This window comes from Pristis pectinata, chromosome 10, assembly GCF_009764475.1.
Source record: "Pristis pectinata isolate sPriPec2 chromosome 10, sPriPec2.1.pri, whole genome shotgun sequence".
NCBI classification, from domain to species: Eukaryota; Metazoa; Chordata; class Chondrichthyes; order Rhinopristiformes; family Pristidae; genus Pristis; species Pristis pectinata.
Genome location: NC_067414.1, coordinates 23,991,013 through 24,013,161, shown reverse-complemented (window position 1 = coordinate 24,013,161; position 22,149 = coordinate 23,991,013). Strand labels below are relative to the sequence as shown.

General features: G+C 37.7%; 1 protein-coding gene across 1 annotated transcript in view; it reads right to left on the bottom strand.

Moving 5' to 3' along the window:
• ascc3 (activating signal cointegrator 1 complex subunit 3) overlaps positions 1 to 22,149 on the bottom strand; it is a 343,029-nt gene that overhangs the window by 277,652 nt on the left and 43,228 nt on the right. Inside the window, 1 exon segment of the mRNA XM_052024551.1 lies at positions 325 to 489. Coding sequence (XP_051880511.1) covers positions 325 to 489 — 165 coding nt within the window.

Below are 22,149 nucleotides of genomic sequence, written 5' to 3'. Positions count from 1 at the left end.
ACAAGATCTTGACCCAAAACATTGACTCTCCCTAGCAGTTTCTTTTGGCTCTAGATTCCAGCATCCACTGTCTCTCATGTCTTGTTAATATTTCATACTAATATTAGGTAGTTACATCCAAACCTTTCGCCAAACAGCACAAGAGACAAATTTGAATATAAAAATGATTACGCCACAAAAAAATCAGTTATGTCTGCATATACAGGTCCTGCATCTTTGTTATTCTGAGAGGTACAGTGTATCATTTATTGTGGTATTGTGTTTACACATACAGTAACTATTGTACAGGTGTGTGCAGAAAAACTACCAAATCAAATATTTTACCTGTCGAAGTGTCCGTGCCACCAAGCTTTCCAGAACTGGTCCTCTATCTTCATGTAATAAGTGAACCTCATCCAAAATCAACAGTCTGACAATCTGAGACAATGCAACATCTCCAACACTTTTTCGCGTTACCACATCCCACTTTTCAGGTGTCGTTACAAGCATCTGACAAGAGAAAAAATTATTTTCAACACTTTATGGAAACATACTGAAAAAATATCATGTGCAATGTTTCAACATAAAAACTGAAAATGATATAGCTACTCCAAAGGTCAGAAAGCATCTATAGAGAGACAAAAGTAGGGTTTATATTTCTGGCTTTGTGGCCTTTCATCAGAACTGTATGTAATAAATACATTAATAATTGGCATAATTCCTTGATGATGTAATGTGCAGTATCCAAATTATTCAGAATGCTAAGGTAAGAGTTGCCTAAGGTCATAATTTAGCCATCTAGCATCATGCAATGTTACAGGTTCATCTGAAAATAGACAAAATATTTGGTATCAACATTCGCAAAAGATGTGAAACTTACATTCACTCAACAGTTTTCTGGATCATATTTAAGAAAAAACAAGCTCAAATAACTTTATGTTCTGGTCAAATGAGAAAAATCTGCTCCTGCTACCATGTGCCCTGTTCTAACCTGTTATGTCAATAATAAAAAGTATAGATCACAATGACAGTGCCTATCTCTATCACAGGACTTCTAACTATCCAAACAGAACCATCCTGGAGACAAAGAATCATTTTTTCTCCAGTCACTTCCTTAAAAAGCAGCACAGTGAATGTTAAACACAACTTGAGCTGCCTTGAACTCCATTGTTATACCCATGCACAGCAAAAGCGTAAAACCATGATTTACTTCCATGGTAACAGAAACTAGCTCATCAGAAAACCTACTATTACAGATTTAATAAAGGGCCATAATTACTATCCCACTTTTATCTGTGAGATTATATTGAAGATATGTTAGCTCCACTGAAAGGAATTAATAATGTAATTTCCTCTACATCACCAAGCAGTAGACTGAAAATACATTGCCATTACTTTTCCTTAACAAGATTGGTATTTACAAGAATTTATTTTAATATGTCAATAGATTGCAACAATTATCCAAAAGAAAAAACACAATTTAACAGCTTCTTGAATGCTTACTATAAATCTATTTTTGTAACACTACCTCAACTATCTGACTTCTTTCATAATACTTCAACTTCCTTATTTATTACACTTGCCTTTGATTAATTACGAAACTTCATAAAATAAGCGCAGTTTTAAGTTTGAGGCTTTTGCCAGTGGTACCTCCTCCACTCGACTTCACTTACATCTGCTGCTTCTCTAACAGGAAATTCACATTACAGAATTTCTGGGAACTGATGTTCCAGAAAATTCATAAAAGCTCATGTCTCTTTTTTCTTCAATCAACCTCATTTCAAAAAAAATTATTACCTTCCCATCTTCTTCAATTCAAGAACATTTATCCAAATGATCCCAGGTGCTAAATCCATCTCACTCCACATTCTATTGCTACTCAAACATGCAATGCCCTAACAGTTATTTTACAACATTAAAGTAGGTCCATAACATACCTCCTACAATACTTCAAAAATCTTGACCTTTAAAGAAAAATATCAGCTAACTGCTTTATCTATTACAACACATTTTATAAATTGGGAGTTTTCCAGAATTGGATGAGACCACAAGCAGACTTGATACTTCAGCACTTGTTGAAACAATTGAAGCCATTCATCGTCTTGAAACTGCTAAAGATATCTAGAAACAATGTTTTAGAACCAACTAGGATCAGGTCTTGATAGATTAAATGACAAGTAATAGTTCTGAATTAGACAAGTTCAAAGGAAGGGTACATGTTGCATACAGTGACCATAATAGAACTGATTAAAAACCATCAACCTGAACCATTAACTCATTTTCTCTCTTCAGAAATGATGTCTGACTCGAGTATTCAAAGCATTTCTATTTTTGCGTTTGCCATTTCAGATTTCCAGCACCTGCAGTACTTTGGTTTTGTGTTGCACATTAGTGTGATTTTGGGAACGAAAAATCAATGCAAAAAATATGATTATGGTAAGCATTAAAAGAATGCTAATTAAATCACCATGACAATGATAACGAAAACTTCCAATTGTATAGCAAATGTAACATAGCAAGAATAGCCTGAGGCACTTCAAAGAAGCATTATCAAATAAAAATAACTGTTGCCGATCTACATAAAGAGACATTAGACAACTAAAAGCTTGGTGAAAGAGTCAGGCTTTAAGGGCCATATTAGACATGGCACAAGAGATAGAGAAGCGGAGAGGTGTAGACAGGGAATCCTTGAGCCACCAACAGTGCAGAAATTCATTTCAGAGATTTTCAAACAGCCTGAAATGGAGGAACAGAGATATCTCAGAAAATGATAGAGCTGGAAGCTAGAGTAGTTTGCAGTGACGGAGAGGTCTAAGACCATGGAGTTTCTCAAGACCATGCAAAATTAATGAATAATTTGTACGTGTTTTCACACTGGAGAAAGAGGACAATTATTTCCTGTAGAAGGAAACCTAAAATATATCAAAAGGAGAAATGTTATGGATTTCATTTTCTCAAAGAGACATGGTAATACAACACAGAAATAGGCCCTTCAGTCCACCATGTCCATGTCAACCACTGAGTAGACTAATCCCATTTTCCAGCACTGACCCGTAGACTTCTATGCCTTGGTAATTCAAATGCTTATCTGGATACTTAAATCTTGCCTCCAACACCTCCTTCAAGCAATGCCAAATTCCAACCACCTTCTGTATAAATTAATTCCTCAGATCTCACCTAAAGCTATAAACTTGTGCTCTCTGGCTTTAGACACCTCTGCTATGGGCAAAACTTTCTTGCTCTAACCCTACCTATGCACCTCAATTTTATACCTCAGTCTGTTACCCCCTTTAGCCTCCTTTGTTCCAATGAAAAACAAACTTAAGCTATCCAGTCTTACCTCGTAACTGAAATACTCTATCTCAGTCAATATTCTGCCGAATCTACTTTGCGCCTCTCAATTGTAATTACATTCTTCCCATCTCATATTTATCGCTCTCAGTTCTGCACCCGCCCAAAACCCAGAACTACTTTTTCTGATCTACGCTATCAATTCCCTTCATTATGTTTGGCTTTAAAAAGAAAGCTCGAGGATTTTTTAATCTGTCCTGATAGTTATTCTCAATTCTGGTTTCACCCTTGTAAATTGTTCTCGCATCTTCTCCAAGGTCTATAAATTCTTCTTGTAAAATGGTGACCAGAAATTTTCATAGTACTCAAAGTACAATTTAACTATATTTGTGTGCAAGTCAAACAACCTATCCTGTTTTCTCTTCCCAATGAAGAGATTCTGTTTATCAAAAAAAATTACTTGCAGGACCTTGACCAGAGTAATTTAATGAGATCAGATAAAACTAGTTAATACAACAAAATAGTTCAAAAGGAATATAAAGTGTGAACTGAGTGTGGTAAGGATACTTTACACAACATTGAACATTCCCAAATATTACAGAGGATCAGTTACAGCCACCACAACATCAGTCAGGGAAGCTCTCATCTCTTAGCTCTTGTAGATCTCTTCAAGGGGATACAATTCAAAATTGTTTGATATGTTAAAAATTGGATCGGTCACAGCTTAAGTATGGTATGTGAAAAGATATATAACAGTTAAATCTGTAACTGTATTCTATCTATATAGCTAATGTTATTCTGTCCTTCAGTTTTAAAAGATGGAGCAGTACAGTGTATTTAGAATAGACTAAAAGGGTGATCATGGCTTTTAGGCCACTACCTCATTTTAAGTACAAAAATGCCAATGACTGCTCTCTGGGTTGCAGCATCTGTGTGGAGAGGCTCTTAAAATGAATAGTCATGCTGTGCTGAGCTCTGTACCTATGAAACTCTTCAGTTTCTCACTTCAACAAACCTAGGCACTGTTACGAGCCAGGTTGCTATTTAGTGAATGTCCCTTTAAGGCACCTGGACAGTAGAGTAGTTGTGTGTGTGGTGTTATCAAGACAGCAAGACTATAACAACGTGCTGGCTGTTTTGCTGAGTCAAAGAGAGAGGGAGACAAAGAGACTGACTGCTGGTCTCCATATCAATGGATGAAGAACAATAGCTATGTCTGACACTACAATCCAAGTATGGATTTTTGGAGCAATCAAGTGGAGTCCACTTTGTCATTAACCTGTACTGGAAAACAGGTATTTCTGTGGCCGGCCACGTATCGAATGCCTTCAGGGTGGCAGATACTTCGGAACAAAGCAGTGGAGATCATCGGAGATTGAGGTGTCGTAAGGGTTCCACCGTGGAACATGTGGATTTCGTAAATTCTCTCTACATTTCTCTTCAGTTGGTGGTTTCGCAAAAGCCTTTGCTCATGTTTCACCTGATGACATGCTGAACTGAACTTTGAGAACTATTCCTAGACTTGGGGTTTGAGAATTTGCCACACACACACTTTGAGTTTATTAGTTTTGGGGTTAATGTTTACCATCTAACGTTTTTGCTTTTCTTATTACCACAAGTAGTTATTAATAAAATAGTTTCTAACACTTATACATGACTCGGTGTGTTTCTATTGTTACTGGTACATTACAGCACTACAAGTTCATTTTATGTCAACCAAAGACATACTTTGAAACTGATACACATATAGATATGCACAAGTGAATACCCAGTTTTCAAGATGTTGCATTATCAGATACTTAAATTCATCTTTCGGTACAACTTAATAAGCCTAGGTACTGAACTCAGATAACAAAAAAAGATTTGTTCCCACTGCTCTCCCAGGGAAACTTAAATATGGATCCAACATCACACTCAGACTAATCTCATTAATCATTGAACATGCTTGGTTGGCTAACTACATCATGGGAATATGTTTCACATATGCAATAACTGAGTGGAATCATAAGTGGGTCACCAAGAAGAGACTGTGGTATTTTGGACCTAATCAGCTGATACAAAAAATTCAGGGTCCAAACTACAGCAAGTGCTGCAAATCTGAGAGACAGAAAATGAAGAAATACTGAGTAGTCAGGCAACACCTGCAGAGAGAGTCAAGGAGTTAATATTTCAGATTGATAACCCAATGAACCCAACCAGTTCTAATGAAAATCATCAGCCAAAAATGCTAATTGTTTCCCTTTCCAAAAATATTTTGGGGACTTCCTTACTACATCAACAAATTTAGAAATTATGAGTCCCCTTTACTAACAAGCATGCAGTTGTCAATGTAAGTTAAACTACATAATAAAAAAAATTATTGTACTGTTAGAAAAACAGAAATTGCTAGAAATAGTCTGTGGAGAGAGAAACAAAGAGTTCATGTTTCAAGTCGAGAACTTCATTTGAGCAACTCTAATTAGTTTTGTATTTAGCTTATATACATAATTTTATAGCACATACAGTATATGCATTTTCTTAACCAGTTGTTTTATTTTGGCTTGAAATTTTGTTCTTTATGCTTGCTAAAAAATAATCAGAAGACCAAATAGAACAGTGGCTCCCATCTGAGGTGCTTAACATCTTCAGCAGGGTGATGGGGGTGGTGGGCAACAAGAATTTACAGGGGGTCAGTGAGGATTTAATAACATTAAGTTAACTTAGTTGTAAAGATCATAAAAAATAAAATAATAATGTACTTCGCATGCTAGCTGCCCCAGTCATAGGGCTGTTAACAGTCCCTGGGTATTGCTCAGGCCACCCCAGCTACTTAAATAAAAAGCAGCCTGTAACATTATCAGGGCTTTATAGAAGGGCATGTCAAATGAATCAAACTGAAGGAACAAATGTTTTGTGATGGTGGAGATCTCAGAAGGAATAAAAGATGGTTCATTCACCTGGTATTTCTAACTAAAAATGGTTGGAAATGCTTCAAACTTGTTTTCAGCATGCAGAAATTGACCTCCACCTTTGTTGAGAATAGAGAATCTCCAGGAGTCACCCCTTCCTATTACTGTTTAATTGTCTACTACAATGCACAGATATGGATGGACTGCAGAGTGCAAAATGCATAACTTGAGTCAACTGCATGTTGATTTTGCTGTTCAGCACAAACATTTGTTCCTGGCATCTTATTTTTATATGTACTTAGTGCTACCCTAATATGCCCTTTTACACATTTCAGGAAGGCTAGTAATATTGTCAAGGATGGCTGCACCCTGGACATTCCCTCTACCCTCTTCCACCTTCTGGGAGATACAGGAGAATGAAAGCCTGGACATCCAGACTTAAGAACAGCTTCTTCCCCACTGCTATCAGACTTCTGCACTGATCACCTCTTCCACACCCCCTTCCAGGTGGCGTTACCATGTTCTTGTATGCTTTATTCTACCTCTCTTGGTTATTCCATTGATGTCAACTTAGCATTTCTTTTTGCACTATTTCAGATTGCACTACAATCTTTGCACCATTCTGCGGTTTTGCGCTCATCATTATACTTATTATCACCATGTATACTGTTTACTCTGCGAGCAAGGAATTTCAATTCACCCTGGTGTATATCAGAATCAAGTTTATTATCACTGACCCATGTCATGAAATTTGTTTTCCTGCAGCAGTACAGTGCAAGACATAAAAACATAAAAATTACTGCAAGTTATAAAATATATAAATAGTGAAAAAGAGGAATAATGAGGTAGTGTTCATGGGTTCATGGACTGTTCAGAAATCTGATGGTGGAGGGGAAGAAGCTGTTCCTGAAACATTGAGTGTGGGCCTTCAGGCTCCTGTATGACCTCCTCAATAGTAGTAATGTGAAGAGGGCATGTCCAGGGTGGTGAGGATCCTTAATGATGGATGCTGCCTTCTTGAGGCACTGCCTCTTGAAGATGTCCTTGATGGCAGGGAGGGTTGTGCCCGTGATAGAGCTGGCTGAGTCTACAACACTCTGCAGCCTCTTTCGATTCTGCATATTGGAGCCTCCATACCAGGCGGTGATGCAACCAGACAGAATGCTCTCCACCGTACAGCTGTAAAAATTTGCAAGAGTCTTTGGTGGCATACAAAATCTCCTCAAACTCCAAATGAAGTAGAGCTGCTGGTGTGCCTTCTTCGTAACTGCTTCAATGTGTTGGGCCCAAGATAGGTCCTCTGAAATGTTGACACCCAGGAACTTGAAGCTACTTACCCTTTCCACTGCTGACCCTTCAAGGAAGGCGGGTGTGTGTTCTCCTGACTTCCCCTTCCTCAAGTCCACAATCAATTCCTTGGTCTTGCTGACGTTGAGTGCGAGGTTGTTGTTGAGACACCACTCAACCAGCCGATCTATCTCACTCCTGTATGCCTCCTCGTCACCATCTGAAATTCTGCTAATAACAGTGGTATCATCAGCAAATTTATAGATGGTGTATGACCTGCCACACAGTCATGAGTGTAGAGACAGTAGAGCAGTGGGCTAAGCACGCATCCTTGAGGTGCACCTGTGTGATTGCTAGTGAGGAGATGTTACTACCGATCTGCACTGACTGTGGTCTCCCGATAAGGAAGTCAAGGATCCAGTTGCAGAGGGAGGTACAGAGGCCCAGGTTTTGAAGCCTGTTGATTAGTACTGAGGAGATGGTGGTGTTGAACATCGAGCTGTAATCGATAAACAGCAGCCTGACGTACATTTTGCTGTTGTTTAGGTGCTCCAGAGCCAAGTGAAGAGCCAGTAAGATTGCGTCTGCTGTAGACCCGTTGTGGCAGTAGGCAGGTCCTTGTTCAGGCAGGAGTTAATTCTAGCCATAACCAACCTCTCAAAGCACTTCATCACAGTAGATGAGAGTGCTACCGGGCGATAATCATTGAGGCAGCTCAACCTGCTCTTCTTGGGCACTGTTATGATTGATGTCCTTTTGAAGCAGTTGGGAACCTCCGATAGCAGCAGTGAGAGGTTGGAGATGTCCTTGAACACTCCAGCCAGTTGATCGGCACAGAGCTTCAGTACCCTAGCAGGTACACCGTCGGGGCCTGACGCCTTGAGAGGTTCACCCTCTTTAAGAATGTTCTGACGTCAGCCTCCGAGACAGATATCACAGGTTCGCCAGATGCTGTGGGGATTCACACAGGTGTAATGTCATTCTCCCTTTCAAAGCGACAAATATGACAAAAAGTGACAAATATGACAATAAAATAATCTAATCAAATGCCAAGAGTTGATCCCTGGCTTGATAATAATGGTATAGTGATGAATATGCCATGATGATAGATTGCACTAAAATACAATTCTGCTTCTGCTGCTGCTTACAACTGACATGGTTTTGATGGCCAGATCTGTTCTACAATTGCAGTGCTTGACAATATATTTGAGGGTGTCCATCATTCATTCTGTAATCAACATTGTGAGATCCAAATGCAGGCAACCCCTGCATTACGGTTATTCAATTTATGGAAATTGCTCCTTACAGAATTCACAAATCAATACACAAAAATTTGAAATATAGAATAAAATTCACTCCCATGGAATTTGTATGGAAATAAAAGTAAATAAATAACTTAAAATTTATTTCTTTCAACTCACATTTCTTGACAAATGTGCAAATGATGCAGTTTCGAGTTATTGAATATTGCGATGCAGCCCGTTTTCTAAGAAAGCAACCCCCCACCCCCATAACACAGTGGTCACCTGTATGTTAATGGTAGATGTCAGATATTCATCCTTAATGAATCTAGAGAGCTGCACTTAATAAATCTCCTAGGTATTAAGTGAAGTCTTCATGAGGCCAAATGTTGCTGATAATTCTGCCTCCTATTCCTTATCATCAATTCACAGCCATCTGTAATGATTGGCTACTTAGTGCTGAGAATGTTTGTTAAAGTCAGAAAGTGTTATCTTCAAAATCTCATTTTCATTATTCAATCAATAACTGAGGAACTTTTAATCCTTCAGTAAACAATATTTGGTTCTCTTGGTCAGTTTGCTACGAGGTGCTCACAGAATCTACCATTGACTTTAAGCATGGCTTGAGGCAACTTCTAAGAGTGAGGTCTATGTACTTGGAAGTGGATATTCCATGTGCCATGTTACCTTCAACACAGAATGCCAAAGCCATGCAATATTAAAGTAATCAAGCATGTAACAGTTATAAACCAAGTATTATTTCTCCCCCCACAGTATCACACTATGACTCCAGAGTGTAATATATTACTCCCTGATCTATCCGGAAATCCTCAATCCTTTTGTCTGCTATACTTGAAGGCCTTACACAGAGGAAACTACATCCCTCATTCCCCTCCCACAAGATCCTCAAGCATGGTAGCCCTTTTTCTGGTGCCCAGTCTGCAGTTCTATCCAGCTCCTGCAGCACACCCAGCAAAACACCCACGGTAAAGAGACAATCACTTGAAAACGACAGTGCACCTTGCACAATATGGCAGACTCAGGTTTAGGTTCCCAATTTGGCCACAGCAGCCTCCAAATTGCATTAAACTGCAGAGGTAAATGAAAAATGGCTCAGAAGTCCTGAACTAGTTCAGCCACATTGAGTGGGAAATTATGATAAAATGATTCTAGTGAGCATCTCATGACAATCCAAAGCAGAAAATTATGACCTAGCTTCTGCCACAAACACACCAAACAAGCAATGCACTACGAATAACATCGGTCCCTTCCATGTCTTATTCACTAAACATCTCCCATGCGTTTGGTGCAATTTCTCAAACTATGTGGCTCATACAGAAAAGTTACATTTCTGTGAATAATGTATAAAAATATCAAAATTTACCCAAACTGTGCACTTAAATACTGTATTAGATCAATATATATCTTGGCCCCTACTTTCTATTGCAAACTAGTCCTCAAAGTTCATAACCAATTGCCTTTTCAAAGTTCCTTTGAGAGTTCCATCACTTTCATCTATTATATTCCAGATCTATATGAAAGGATTTTTGCTTTCTTCCCTTCTTCTCTATTAATTTTAAATGTACGACCTCTGGTTAATAGTGGATGCCTTTGGGAAATATTCCTCCTTATCAAAGCCCCTCAATCTCTAATGGTTCTTCCCTTAAAGTTCTATGGTCTAAGGAGAACAATCCCAGCTTCTTTGCACAAATGAAGTTCTTCAGCCTTAAAAATCAAACAACTAATTTTCCACAACATCCTTTCCAATGTCTTGACATCCTTCCTGTAATACAATACCCTGAATTGATGAAAACAGAATAGAACTCCAATAATCCTTTATATGATTATTCAGAAATGCCTATGTTTCAGCATCTGATTCACTGGGTGCTGATTCCTGCACTCACTTTAACATACCAGGGCCCTGATTACCATCATCCCTTTGACTCATCAAAGCCCTGGCTCCTGTGTTCTCTTTAAACTCTCTGGGGCTCTGTTTCCTGCACTCTCATTAAACTCACTGCATACTATTTCCCGCACTTCCTTGAAGCTCACCTGGTTCCATTTCCCACACTCCCTTAAAACTTACAGGGTTCATTGGAAAATGTATTATACTACCGTAAAATATCTAAAAAATGTGAACTAAAAGTATGTTGAAGTACTAATATCCAAGAGTCCAGAGAAGCTGCCAGTCTGACATCAAAGTCCCAAGTGTGCCAGATTAATGTTGTTTTACTGTACTCCAACTGAAGCCTAACCAGGGATTTGTTCAGTTGAGCACAATTTCCTTATTTTATTTGAACACATCAATTTGCAAACAGATGGTTCCCATATACTTTCATACTTCTATCATCATGGCTTGCTACCTCCAAAGCTTGCTATCTCAGGCCTTTTGTTCTTGCCCTCCTACAAAAAAAAAATCACAAATTTGCATCTAAGATGCAGTAAGTAATGAACAAAAAAAACTTCCTTATTTAACTGCCAAGATGACATCATTTAATTAGATTTCAATTAAAATCAAATCAGACTGTATTTCAAGTTTCCTGTGGTGAGCAAATGTATTAAGTAGGTAAGTGTGTTGATTATTTTCCCTTAAAGGTACAATTCTGTCCAACTGATTTTCAGTGTGTCCATGCAGTCTAGATGTAAATAGATGAATTGTTCTAATGTTTGTTTTCCCCTGTGAGACAGAGGGGAAGCAGATATTTTACAATAGTTTCATGGTCATTAATAAGACTAGATTTTTAAAAGAAATTACAGATCATTGATGGAATATAAATTCCACATCTGCCAAAATAACGGTTAGTAGCCCAGTAATCACTGTATCACCACTGTCCCATATTGATGTTCCACTATTGTTTGCAATTTCTAAGTTAATCAGTTTCTAAATATTGTTTACATCCTGTGTATAATATCCATTAATGCAAAAACTTAGAAACACTTTGAAGTTAATTAACTACAATCATTAACTCTAACAGTGCATCACTCACTTGTGAATAATGTTCATGGTCCCTTTTTGATACCTATGTTACAGACACATTTATCACCATGGGCTTTTCATAATTGAATCCTCCAGCCAACAGTTGTGCCAAATCTCATGATATTCTATTAATTCAGAGCTGTATGTATTGTCTCAATTCATATAATCATATAGATCTGAACTTCAAAACATGGAATATTAATATTAATGAATTCCATAATGAATTATGCAAATTAGTTGGTGGTGAGATGAACCATAATTATTTCCCTACACATTATAACCATTAACGACAATAAAATGTGGGCTAACAAAATTACCTGTGTTACGGACTCAGTGAAAGTCCCTTCAAGATAGTGTGTGTGTATGTGTGTGGTGGGCGTGCTTACGTCATAGAAGATAAAGGACGTAATGACGTTGTTGAAGAAGTCAGAAGAGAAGAAGAGAGAGAGAGAGAAGGGAGAGAGACACCAGCCTGCTTGTTTTTCTCTATCGATGGATGAGAAACAAGTAACTGTGTTGCCACTGAAATCCATGTATGGAAGTTGGAAGTAATCCGGTGGAGTTCACTTTGTTGCTGACCTGTAGAAGGAAACAGGTATTTGGTGTGGACGACCACGATTCAGATGCTTTTCGGGTGAGGAAGTCACTACCGAGTAAACACTGAAGTGTCGTTTGGGTTCCATCGTGGAACATTTGATTTCGTATTTACTCTCTCTATGTTTCTCTACGTCTACGTCTTATCTTAAGACAACGGTGGTTGTTGAAGAAGCCCTTGCTCATGTTTCACCTTATGGCTTGCGGAACTGACTTTAAGAACCATTCCGGAACTGGGAGTTTGGACTTTGTCACACACACACACGACGAGTTTAGTTTTGGGGTTAACGTTCAAGGTTTAACATTTTGAATTCTAACATACTAGCATTTTTACTTTTATTTTACGTATTATCATAAGTAGTGATTAATAAAATAGTTTTTTAACACTAAATCATGCTCAGTGTGTTTCTTTGTTGCTGGTTCGTGACACCTGTAGAATTTTAAAGAAATTGGTTTTGTGCAACAATTTCAAAATACATTGCAGGCATCACTGCAGTAGTTGGTCTTATAGTTACTTTCAGCATACTTTGTCAGTTTGCTAAAAAAATATGCTGGCAACGATACATAAAACCTTATTCAACATCCCCACAGCCAACAGATGAAACCTTTAATTTGAAATCCCTACCATTGTTTTTGTTTAATTGAAGCAAATAGTCAATGAGGCATTTCTGAAATTTTCAGGCAAGTCTGGTTCAAAGATGCAAATAATGAAGTTATAGTTGGAATGCCTACAGTGTGAAGGTGTCTACAATTACTGAAGTATTTTAATATTTATCAGAAATTTCTTCTGCATACATCTAGATGGATGAAAAATGCACAAGGCTGTGAAAATAATCTTCTTAAAATAATTTAAGAAGACATGATTGAGGTATACAAAATATTAAGAGGAATAGATAGAGTGGACAGCTAGCGCCTCTTTCCCAGGGCACCAATGCTCAATACAAGAGGGCATGGCTTTAAGGTAATGGGTGGGAAGTTCAAGGGCGACGTCAGAGGGAGGTTTTTCACCCAGGGTGTGGTTAGTGCATGGAATGCGCTGCCTGGGGTGGTGGTGGAGGCTGATACGTTGGTCGAGTTCAAGAGATTGTTAGATAAGCATATGGAGGAATTTAAGATAGAGGGGTATGTGGGACGAAGGGGTAGATAGTCTTAGGAGTGGTTTGAAGGTCGACACAACATGGTGGGCCGAAGGGCCTGTATTGTGCTGTATTGTTCTATGGTTCTAATTGCCAAGATCGGTGGTTACACTACAATGCTTTGTGAAGTGTTGCTTTGCAACAAGTGGTTAGGACAGATAACGTGGTTTTTATGGGAAAATTGGACATTTATTTACAAATGGCAGGGAGGGAGCAATTAGTTTTATATTGCTTTATGAAGGGGCTAGTGCAAACTTAATGAATCAAACACAGTCTTCATCTGTATTTGGTTTAATCAATAAAAAAAACCCTGAAACCTTGCTGAGAAAAACCTTTAAAAAGTGATTAACCTCCATGCTGCTAATAAAGTATTCAACTGTGCATACATTTTATTCATTTTTCTTTAAGGATTTTGCGAGTGGCTTTCAAAATGTAGATATAGACTAATAGGCATTACCATTTGTTTGTTTAATATACTTGTCTAGTATATAAAAGTGGTGACTTGTTAAACTATATTAAATTTTGACATGTTAACAAGACATTGAATGTACATGTATTGTTATTAATTTCAATTTAGCTGTGAGGAGAAATATAGAGGACTAAATTTGTTGCAACTTTTTTCAAAAAGTTCAAAATATCTGAAAATAAAAAATCTGATTTTTTAAACACACAAACCCCCCCAAAAATTCCAAACTGAACCAAAAATAAGAACAAAGAAAAAGGCATCTTCTATCTGCACTGCAGACTTTTGTGTTTCTACTGTGTTTCAATGCTACTAAAAGTACATACAGAGAAGTTCGCTCTTTTCCACTTGTGTATAGCATATGTGCATGCATACTAGGGTACAATAAAGACACATCTATGTTATTATTTATGCAAATAGACTCACAGACTCACACATTTAGAAAGCTATCAATTTTTTAAAAATGATTCTCAGGAGAAGGGCAGAGATGGCAAAACCAGCATTTGCTGTCAATATCTTGTCATTGAGAAGTCAAAGGTGGACAATCATCTTGAATCAATGAAATCAATGTGGTGAATGTCCTTCTATAACACTGACCATTATCTGAGCCCAAAATAGATGAAGGAATGGTGATAAATGTCCAAGGCATATTGAAGGAAAACATTAAGGTGATAGTTTTCCTATAGAACTTTAACCTGTAGAAGCATACTAAGAAGCCTTCCCCGTGTCTGCGAGGGTTTCCTCCGGGTGCTCCAGTTTCCTCCCACATTCCAAAGACGTACGGGTTAGGAAGTTGTGGGCATGCTTTGTTGGCGCCTGAAGCGTGGCAACACTTGCGGGCTGCCCCCAGAACACTCTACGCAAAAGATACATTTCACTGTGTGTTTCAATGTACATGTGACTAATAAAGATACCTTATCGCATCTTAAGTTGCTGTAATAATACACTGCAAGTAGCATGTGAAAGGAATGGATATTAAAGCTGATAAATAAGCAACTAGTCAGTGGATTTGTTTATCCTGAATGAGTTGAGTTCCAGAGCATAGTGGCTAAACATAACCAGGTAAATGTAGTGTTTCTCATCATAGTCCTTACTAGTGTTTTGCAGGCAAGTAAAATAGCCACTCAATGCAATGTCATGTTATTTATGTGAATATTCCAATTATGATTCTAGGCATTTTTCAAGATAGAAGCTTAGAACTTTAACTAATTTCTTCAAAAATAATACACATCAATGTAATTAACTTCTTTGGTTTCAGTAAAACAAAGTGAAAACTTCTCTTTGATTTAACACATCTAAGGCTATAGGGGATGGAACAAGATGGGCCGTTCCCTTAGATACTGATTTATTACCTCTGGGATTAGAACTCAAGTTTAATCCTGGCTGTGGTTGGCTGCTAATTTCTTTTGCTAAAAGTATGCTGATTGTGATGTTCCGAGTTGAAGTCATCAGTCTAGCAGTCAAGAGGAGATAGGCTGGCCAGGATGGGGATAAAACATATTCGCGCAGTATAAGTACTTTGGCAAGGTTGGAGCTGATGCAAAGAGAGCTTTACCATTTTGTCCATTATCTGGCCAGGGAGAACTTGAGATTGATATGCAGTTTTACCCCCTAACATCCATCACCTTGATGAATACAAAAATTAAGTAGCAGAATTATAGTTTCTTTTAATTTAAGATTTGCAAAGGCAATACACATTATAACAACTAGACACACAAAAAGAAAAAAAGTTAATCATTAGTAACTACTATTTCCCCTATCCGTTATTATATTGTCAATTAAATGATAAAGCTCCCTAGTATAACTCATAATTAATGTTAATTTCTGAACTGGCATCTCAGTTGCTCATTATTAAAGTAATCATTATTCATTAATTTAACTGTTAAGTTGAAATTTACTTTTGCTAATTAAACAAATCCTGTAACGCAAGCAACTTCATTTCCAGTTCACAAATGAAAGTTGAGGCATCAAAGCTGGAAGAAGCAATTTCATTTACTTCATAACTTCACCACTTTATTTCCCACAACAATGCATTAGTTTGAAAATAAAGTGTCATACTTGTTTAATGAATTGGAACTCGTGGAAGATATTTCAATCTGCACATATTATTAGGGCATGGCTGAGTAGAAATGGGTTAACTGTCAATATATTAACTGTCAGCTTAAATTTTCTAAAATCATGTAAATGGCATACTTTGGCTATGACACTTGAATTATTATAAGCAGTGTTCCAGACTTAGCACTTGTGTGTGGATTAGAAAATATCAGTGGCATTAAATAAGACAACTCCAGCTTGCAGGAGCAAAGTTACCCAACATGCTGACATAAAGCCAACAAGATTAAAATTGAAAATGAGCTTAAAGAAAAAGAGGAAAGAAAAACAAACAAGACCAGTCCTCTGCTAAAGGCTTAAAGGTTATGGCCTGGAATTTCTCCCTCCACTGATGTTTGGTCTGCTGAATATTTCTAGCAGTTTTTTTTTGCCTAATATAATATTAGATCAGAAATGGGGACTTTCCAGAATTACTATAAGTAAAATAATAGCAATGAAGAAAATAAATTGTACTAAAGATTGATAAGAGCCCAGGATTTTAAAAGAAATAGGTGAGAAAATTACAGTTGTCTTAATTATAAATGGTCTAAAGTTTTCTCCATTTGGAAATCAGCGTTTTGAAGTTTAGCATATAAAATTGCATATGTCACTCTACTGCTTAAGGAAGGTGAGAAAGAGAAAATGAAAGCAGAGAATCGTAGACCTGTAAGCTGAATAATCATTGTCAGTAAGTTACTGGAGTTTGTAACCCAAGGATGAGTGGCTGAACATCTTGAAAGTTTTCAACTGCTAAGTATTTGAAGCTGACTGCTGATTAAACATGACTTTTTTTGAAGAGCTGATGAGTTATAGTAGTGGTTAGGAGAATGGCAACAGATGTTACTTTTTTGAAAATTCAGAGACATTCGATAATATCCCTCAAAGGACTTAAAAGTTAAAGATCATGGAATTAAGGTAAATTATTAATCTGAATCGAAATGTGGCTGAGTGGCAATGTACAATAAGTACAAGGGGAAGAAACACAAACCAGCAGGATGCCAGTGTCCCAAGGGATCGTGTTAGCGCCTCGGCAATTTCTCATTTTTGTATATGCCTAAAATGATGGAACAGAAACCTATATACTCAAGTCTGCTCACAGCAGAACGATGGGTGGCACTGTAAGCAGGTTGATGGTGATGTCATTACAAGATGGCAGCAATAAATTGTAATGAGATATTAAGGGATTAACTAAATGTGCAAAACTATGGCGAAAAAGATTTTAACAATATGCAAATGCAAGGTTTTTCCACTTTGGATATAAATAAGATAGAAGAGAGTACTTTCTAAATGGTATAATGTGAAAATCAGTAGTGATCCAAATAGAATTAAGGGTCTCAATCATTACCATGTACAAAAAGTAATCAAGAAGTCCTGGTTAGTTCACTGTGGGCATTTCTAGATACATCTATAGAAAGGTGCATCAACTTGGAAGGAAGCAGTATAGATTTATGTGAATGATACCTGGGCTTCAACAGCATTGGAAGATAGAGGACAACATGGTGCCAGGTCACAATTCAGTCACGATCTCCTCAAAATTACATCACAATATCTGGACAAATGCCACCCTATCAACAGTACCAAATACACCTCTCACTGAGCCCATTCTCCAATCTCTGATGTCACCACTAACACGGCTCTCCAAATGGCATGACACTCCAATATCCAAGCCCTCACCATACTCTCCACAAACAAAGTACCAGTCACCAAATCCACCCCCCACCTAGCATGCTCCAATCAGGCTTCTCTAGCCGTACCTCAATCCTAGATATCAAAAGCATGTAACAACAATTCAGTAAAACTACTGCTGAATGGTTTAGCAGTTCCATTACTAAACAAAAATGTCATTGATGAATTCGGCAACAAGCTTGCATCTACACTTTTAGATTAAGCAATAGTTTCTCAGCCAGAACCCTTCCTGATCTTGCTGCTCAGATTTTTCTGCAATACTCAAATGTCAACTTTTAACATTCTAGCAAAATCACTTCATTGTTGTTCCATTCCTCCATTTCTAACCAAATGACGTGCGACATATGCCTTATTAACCATTTTATCAATTTGCTGTATTACCCCTAAAGGCTTTAAAGATGGAAACTAATTTTATATTGACAGTTAGGTGCATAAATTGTTGTTATTTTGAATGGTAATTGCAATTGGACTTCCTCATGAGTGAAAGTAAATTATAAAACTGGAATCTGCTTGCATGTGTACAAAGTAATGAGTGCATCTACTTAAAATATCATGGTTTGAAAATAGAGTAGCCTCTACAGATAAATTAGTGTTCAGTTATTGGCTGCCGAGTATACTCTCCACCCAATGCTAAGTCAATTGACTTCAACAGAATGGAACACCACAAGGACAGCTGATAAAATAGTTCCCATTAAACACAATCAATCCAAGGTGGATTTATACCTCCATGTATAAGGTTCCATGGTACATGTACCAAACATACAAAATAAAAGACTTGACAGGCATAAGATACATAAATATATACCACTTAGCACCATCTTAAAAAATCTTACAAGAATACTTTTAGTTTGCCCCAAATGTGGAAGAACTGGAAATGCAGTTTCCAATTGTGCAATGACATAAATCTCTTGAATACATTGCAAGAATTTATTTAATCAAAGGTCCAACAGGATATTTGAAGCATAAAACTGCAGATGCTAGAAATCTGCAGGATTTTCCCACAGTCAGGTGGACAGATATTCTATTTCTGGGTGCCTTAATCATACATTCCCAAAACTGCAATTACGAATATAAAAATTTTAAAAATCTTCATTAACAGGTACATATCAACTGATTAATGGTTACTGTCTCAAGTGACACCTGTGGGTATACTAAATTATAACCTCTCATAACTTAGATTACTTTATCTGATTTATACTACTATGTATCAAGAAACACTATTATCATTTTATCTGTTTTACTACACTTATTAATTCCCATGTTATCATTTCCTGGAATGATTTCCAAATGGTTTCCCCCAAAGTTTACCTCATCAGTGAATAAACATTGCTATATTGATGAGAGTTTAGAAACATATTTCTACCACTTAACATACACAAGTATTGTCTCAAAATAGTGCAAATGTACATTTCTGCTGTTTCCTTAAAAGACCCTGTGTGGTCTCTATTCTTGTAGATTTTTCAGTGTGAAAAAGAATCTACTGATGCGGATCACACAACTGGATCCCAATCTCTTACGTTGATGCAGCATTGTCAGTTTCAATCATTACCCGTGGTAATGTTAATCAGTCCTGACAACCAACAATCATTCACTGTCCCTGGGGCAGTGCAAGCAACTTGTTGGCTTGCAAGTTCCCCTGTGTCATATTAATTTATCCCACATTTAAATTCAAACATCTCACTGCACATCACCTGGATTTTAATAAGCCTAATACTCAAGCCACAAATGAGCTTTTATTGTTCATGATTTGGCAATTTAATGCATGATTCAGCAAATTATAGTTAGGTTAGGGATGAAGGCTTTCAATTACCAAAGGGCTGGAGGAGAAATTAAGTCTTACCTTATAAAATGGTAATCATTCTTTTTAAGATAGATGAATCTTAAGTGTCATTTCCAAAAGCAATTTAACATTCATCAACAAATAAATGCACATGAAGACCAAGATTTGTTAAAATAGAAATTCAGAAGTTGGCAGAATTTACAGATTGTTGCTATTACCAGACATAAATAATGCAAACGCTTTGGGTATATGAACATTTGGAGAGGTATAGTATGATTAGGAATAGCCAGCATGGCTTTGTCAAGGGCAGGTCCTGCCTTACAAGCCTGATTGAATTTTTTGAGGATGTGACTAAACACATCGATGAAGGGAGAGTAGTAGATGTAATGTATGTGGATTTCAGCAAGGCATTTGATAAGGTACCCCCCATGCAAGGCTTATTGAGAAAGTAAGGAGACATGGGATCCAAGGGGACATTTGTTATGGACTAGGTTACTATTGGTGAATGTCCCTTTAAGATAGAGCATAGTAGTGTGTGTGTGTGTGTGTGTGTGTGTGTGTGTGTGTGTGTGTGGTGTGTGTGTGTGTGTGTGTGTGTGTGTGTGTGGCGTGCTTACGTCAACAGAAGATAAAGGATGTATGACGTTTTTGAAGCAGTCAGTTGGAGTCAGTCTTGAAGAAGAGAGAGAGACAGCAGCTTGCTAGTCTCCATCAATGGATGAAAAACAGTAACTGTGTCTGTCACTACAATCCACATATGGATTTTGGAGTAATCGGTGGAGTCCACTTTGTCGTAACCTGTAGAAGGAAACAGGTATTTGTGTGGATGGCCACGATTTGAGCAGACACTGAGGTGTCGAGTGGGCTCGAGAGTGGAACATTTGGATTTCGTTATTACTCTCTATTTTCTCTCTACATCTACGTTTTGTCTTCAGTCAACGGTGGTTTTGAAGAAGCCTTTGCTCACGTTTTCACCTTACGGCTTGCTGAACTGAACTTTAAGAACCATTCCTGGACGTGGAGTTTGGGAATTTGCCATACACACACTACGAGTTTAGTTTTTGGGGTTAATGTTTAAGATTTAACATTTTTACTTCTAACATTCTAATATTTTTACTTTACTTTTCTTATTATCATAAGTAGTTAGTAATAAAGTAGCTTTTAACACTTATACATGACTCAGTGTGTTTCTTTTGTTGCTGGTTCGTAACACATTGCAATGCGGATCCAGAACTGGCTGGCCCACAGAAGGCAAAGAGTGGTTGTTGAAGGGTCGTATTCTGCATGGAGGTCGGTGACCAGTGGTGTACCTCAGGGATCTGTTCTGGGACCCTTACTCTTTGTGATTTTTATAAACGACCTGGATGAGGAAGTGGAGGGATGGGTTAGTAACTTTGCATATGACACAAAGGTTGGAGGTGTGTGGATAGTATAGAGGGCTGTCAGAGGTTACAGTGAGACATAGATAGGATGCAAAGTTAGGCTGAGAAGTGGCAGATGCAGTTCAACCCAGATAACTGTGAAGTGGTTCATTTTGGTAGGTCAAATATGACGGCAGAGTACAGTATTAATGGTAGGATTCTTGGCTGTGTGGAGGATCAGAAGGATCTTGGGTCTGAGTCCATAGGATACTCAAAGCGGCTGCACAGGTTGACTCTGTGGTTAAGAAGGCATATGGTGTATTGTCCTTCATCAATCGAGGAATTGAATTTAGGAGCCGAGAGGTAATGTTGCAGCTATATAGGACCCTGGTCAGACCCCACTTGGAGTACTGTGCTCAGTTCTGGTCGCCTCACTACAGCAAGGATGTGGAAGCCATAGAAAGGGTGCAGAGGAGATTTACAAGGATGCTGCCTTGATTTACAAGGTTGAGGGAACTTGGCCTTTTCTCCTCGGAGCGACGGAGGACGAGGGGGGGACCTAATAGAGGTATTTCAGATGATGAGAGGCACTGATTGGGTAGATGGAGGCTTTTCCCCAGGGCTGAAATGGTTGCCACAAGAGGACATAGGTTTAAGATGCTGGGGAGTAGGTATAGAGGAGATGTCAGGGGTGAGTTTTTTTTACTCAGAGCGGTGAGTGCATGGAATGGTCTACTGGCAACGGTGGTGGAGGCAGATAGGATAGGGTCTTTTAAAAGACTTGGATAAGTACTTGGAGCTGAGAAAAATAGTGGGCTATAGGTAAGCCTAGTAATTTCTAAGGTAGGGACATATTCGGCACAGCTTTGTGGGCCGAAGGGCCTGAATTGTGCTGCAGGTTTTCTATGTTTCTATATATTTACAGAAGTTAATTAAAATATAAGCACGTGACTATTAAATTTATAGTCACGTTAGCATGGACTGTAGAACAAATGATAGTTAATAATAAAAGCATTGTGGAAGACACTTTTAAATAAAAATTCTTCAACCTTATTATATTTAGATTATTCATTTATTTTGCTCAATTTAAACCAAACTTCACCAATTCAGCAAGTTAAATTTGTTCAAAACACTGCTTCCTGAAAAGTTTACTTTCAAAGAATTAGTGCTCTTAAAGTCATAAAAAAAATTATAATTCTAAAAAGGTAGAAAATATTTTAAAATTATAGAAGCAGCTGCTCAATAACTCAACTATGAAAAAATAGTTACTGCCAGATACTTCACGGCACTGAATTGTCTGATTAATTTTCATCCAGAAAAAAAATTAGTTTTGTCCTTACACATTACATGGCTCTAGCAAAAGATCAATTTTGTC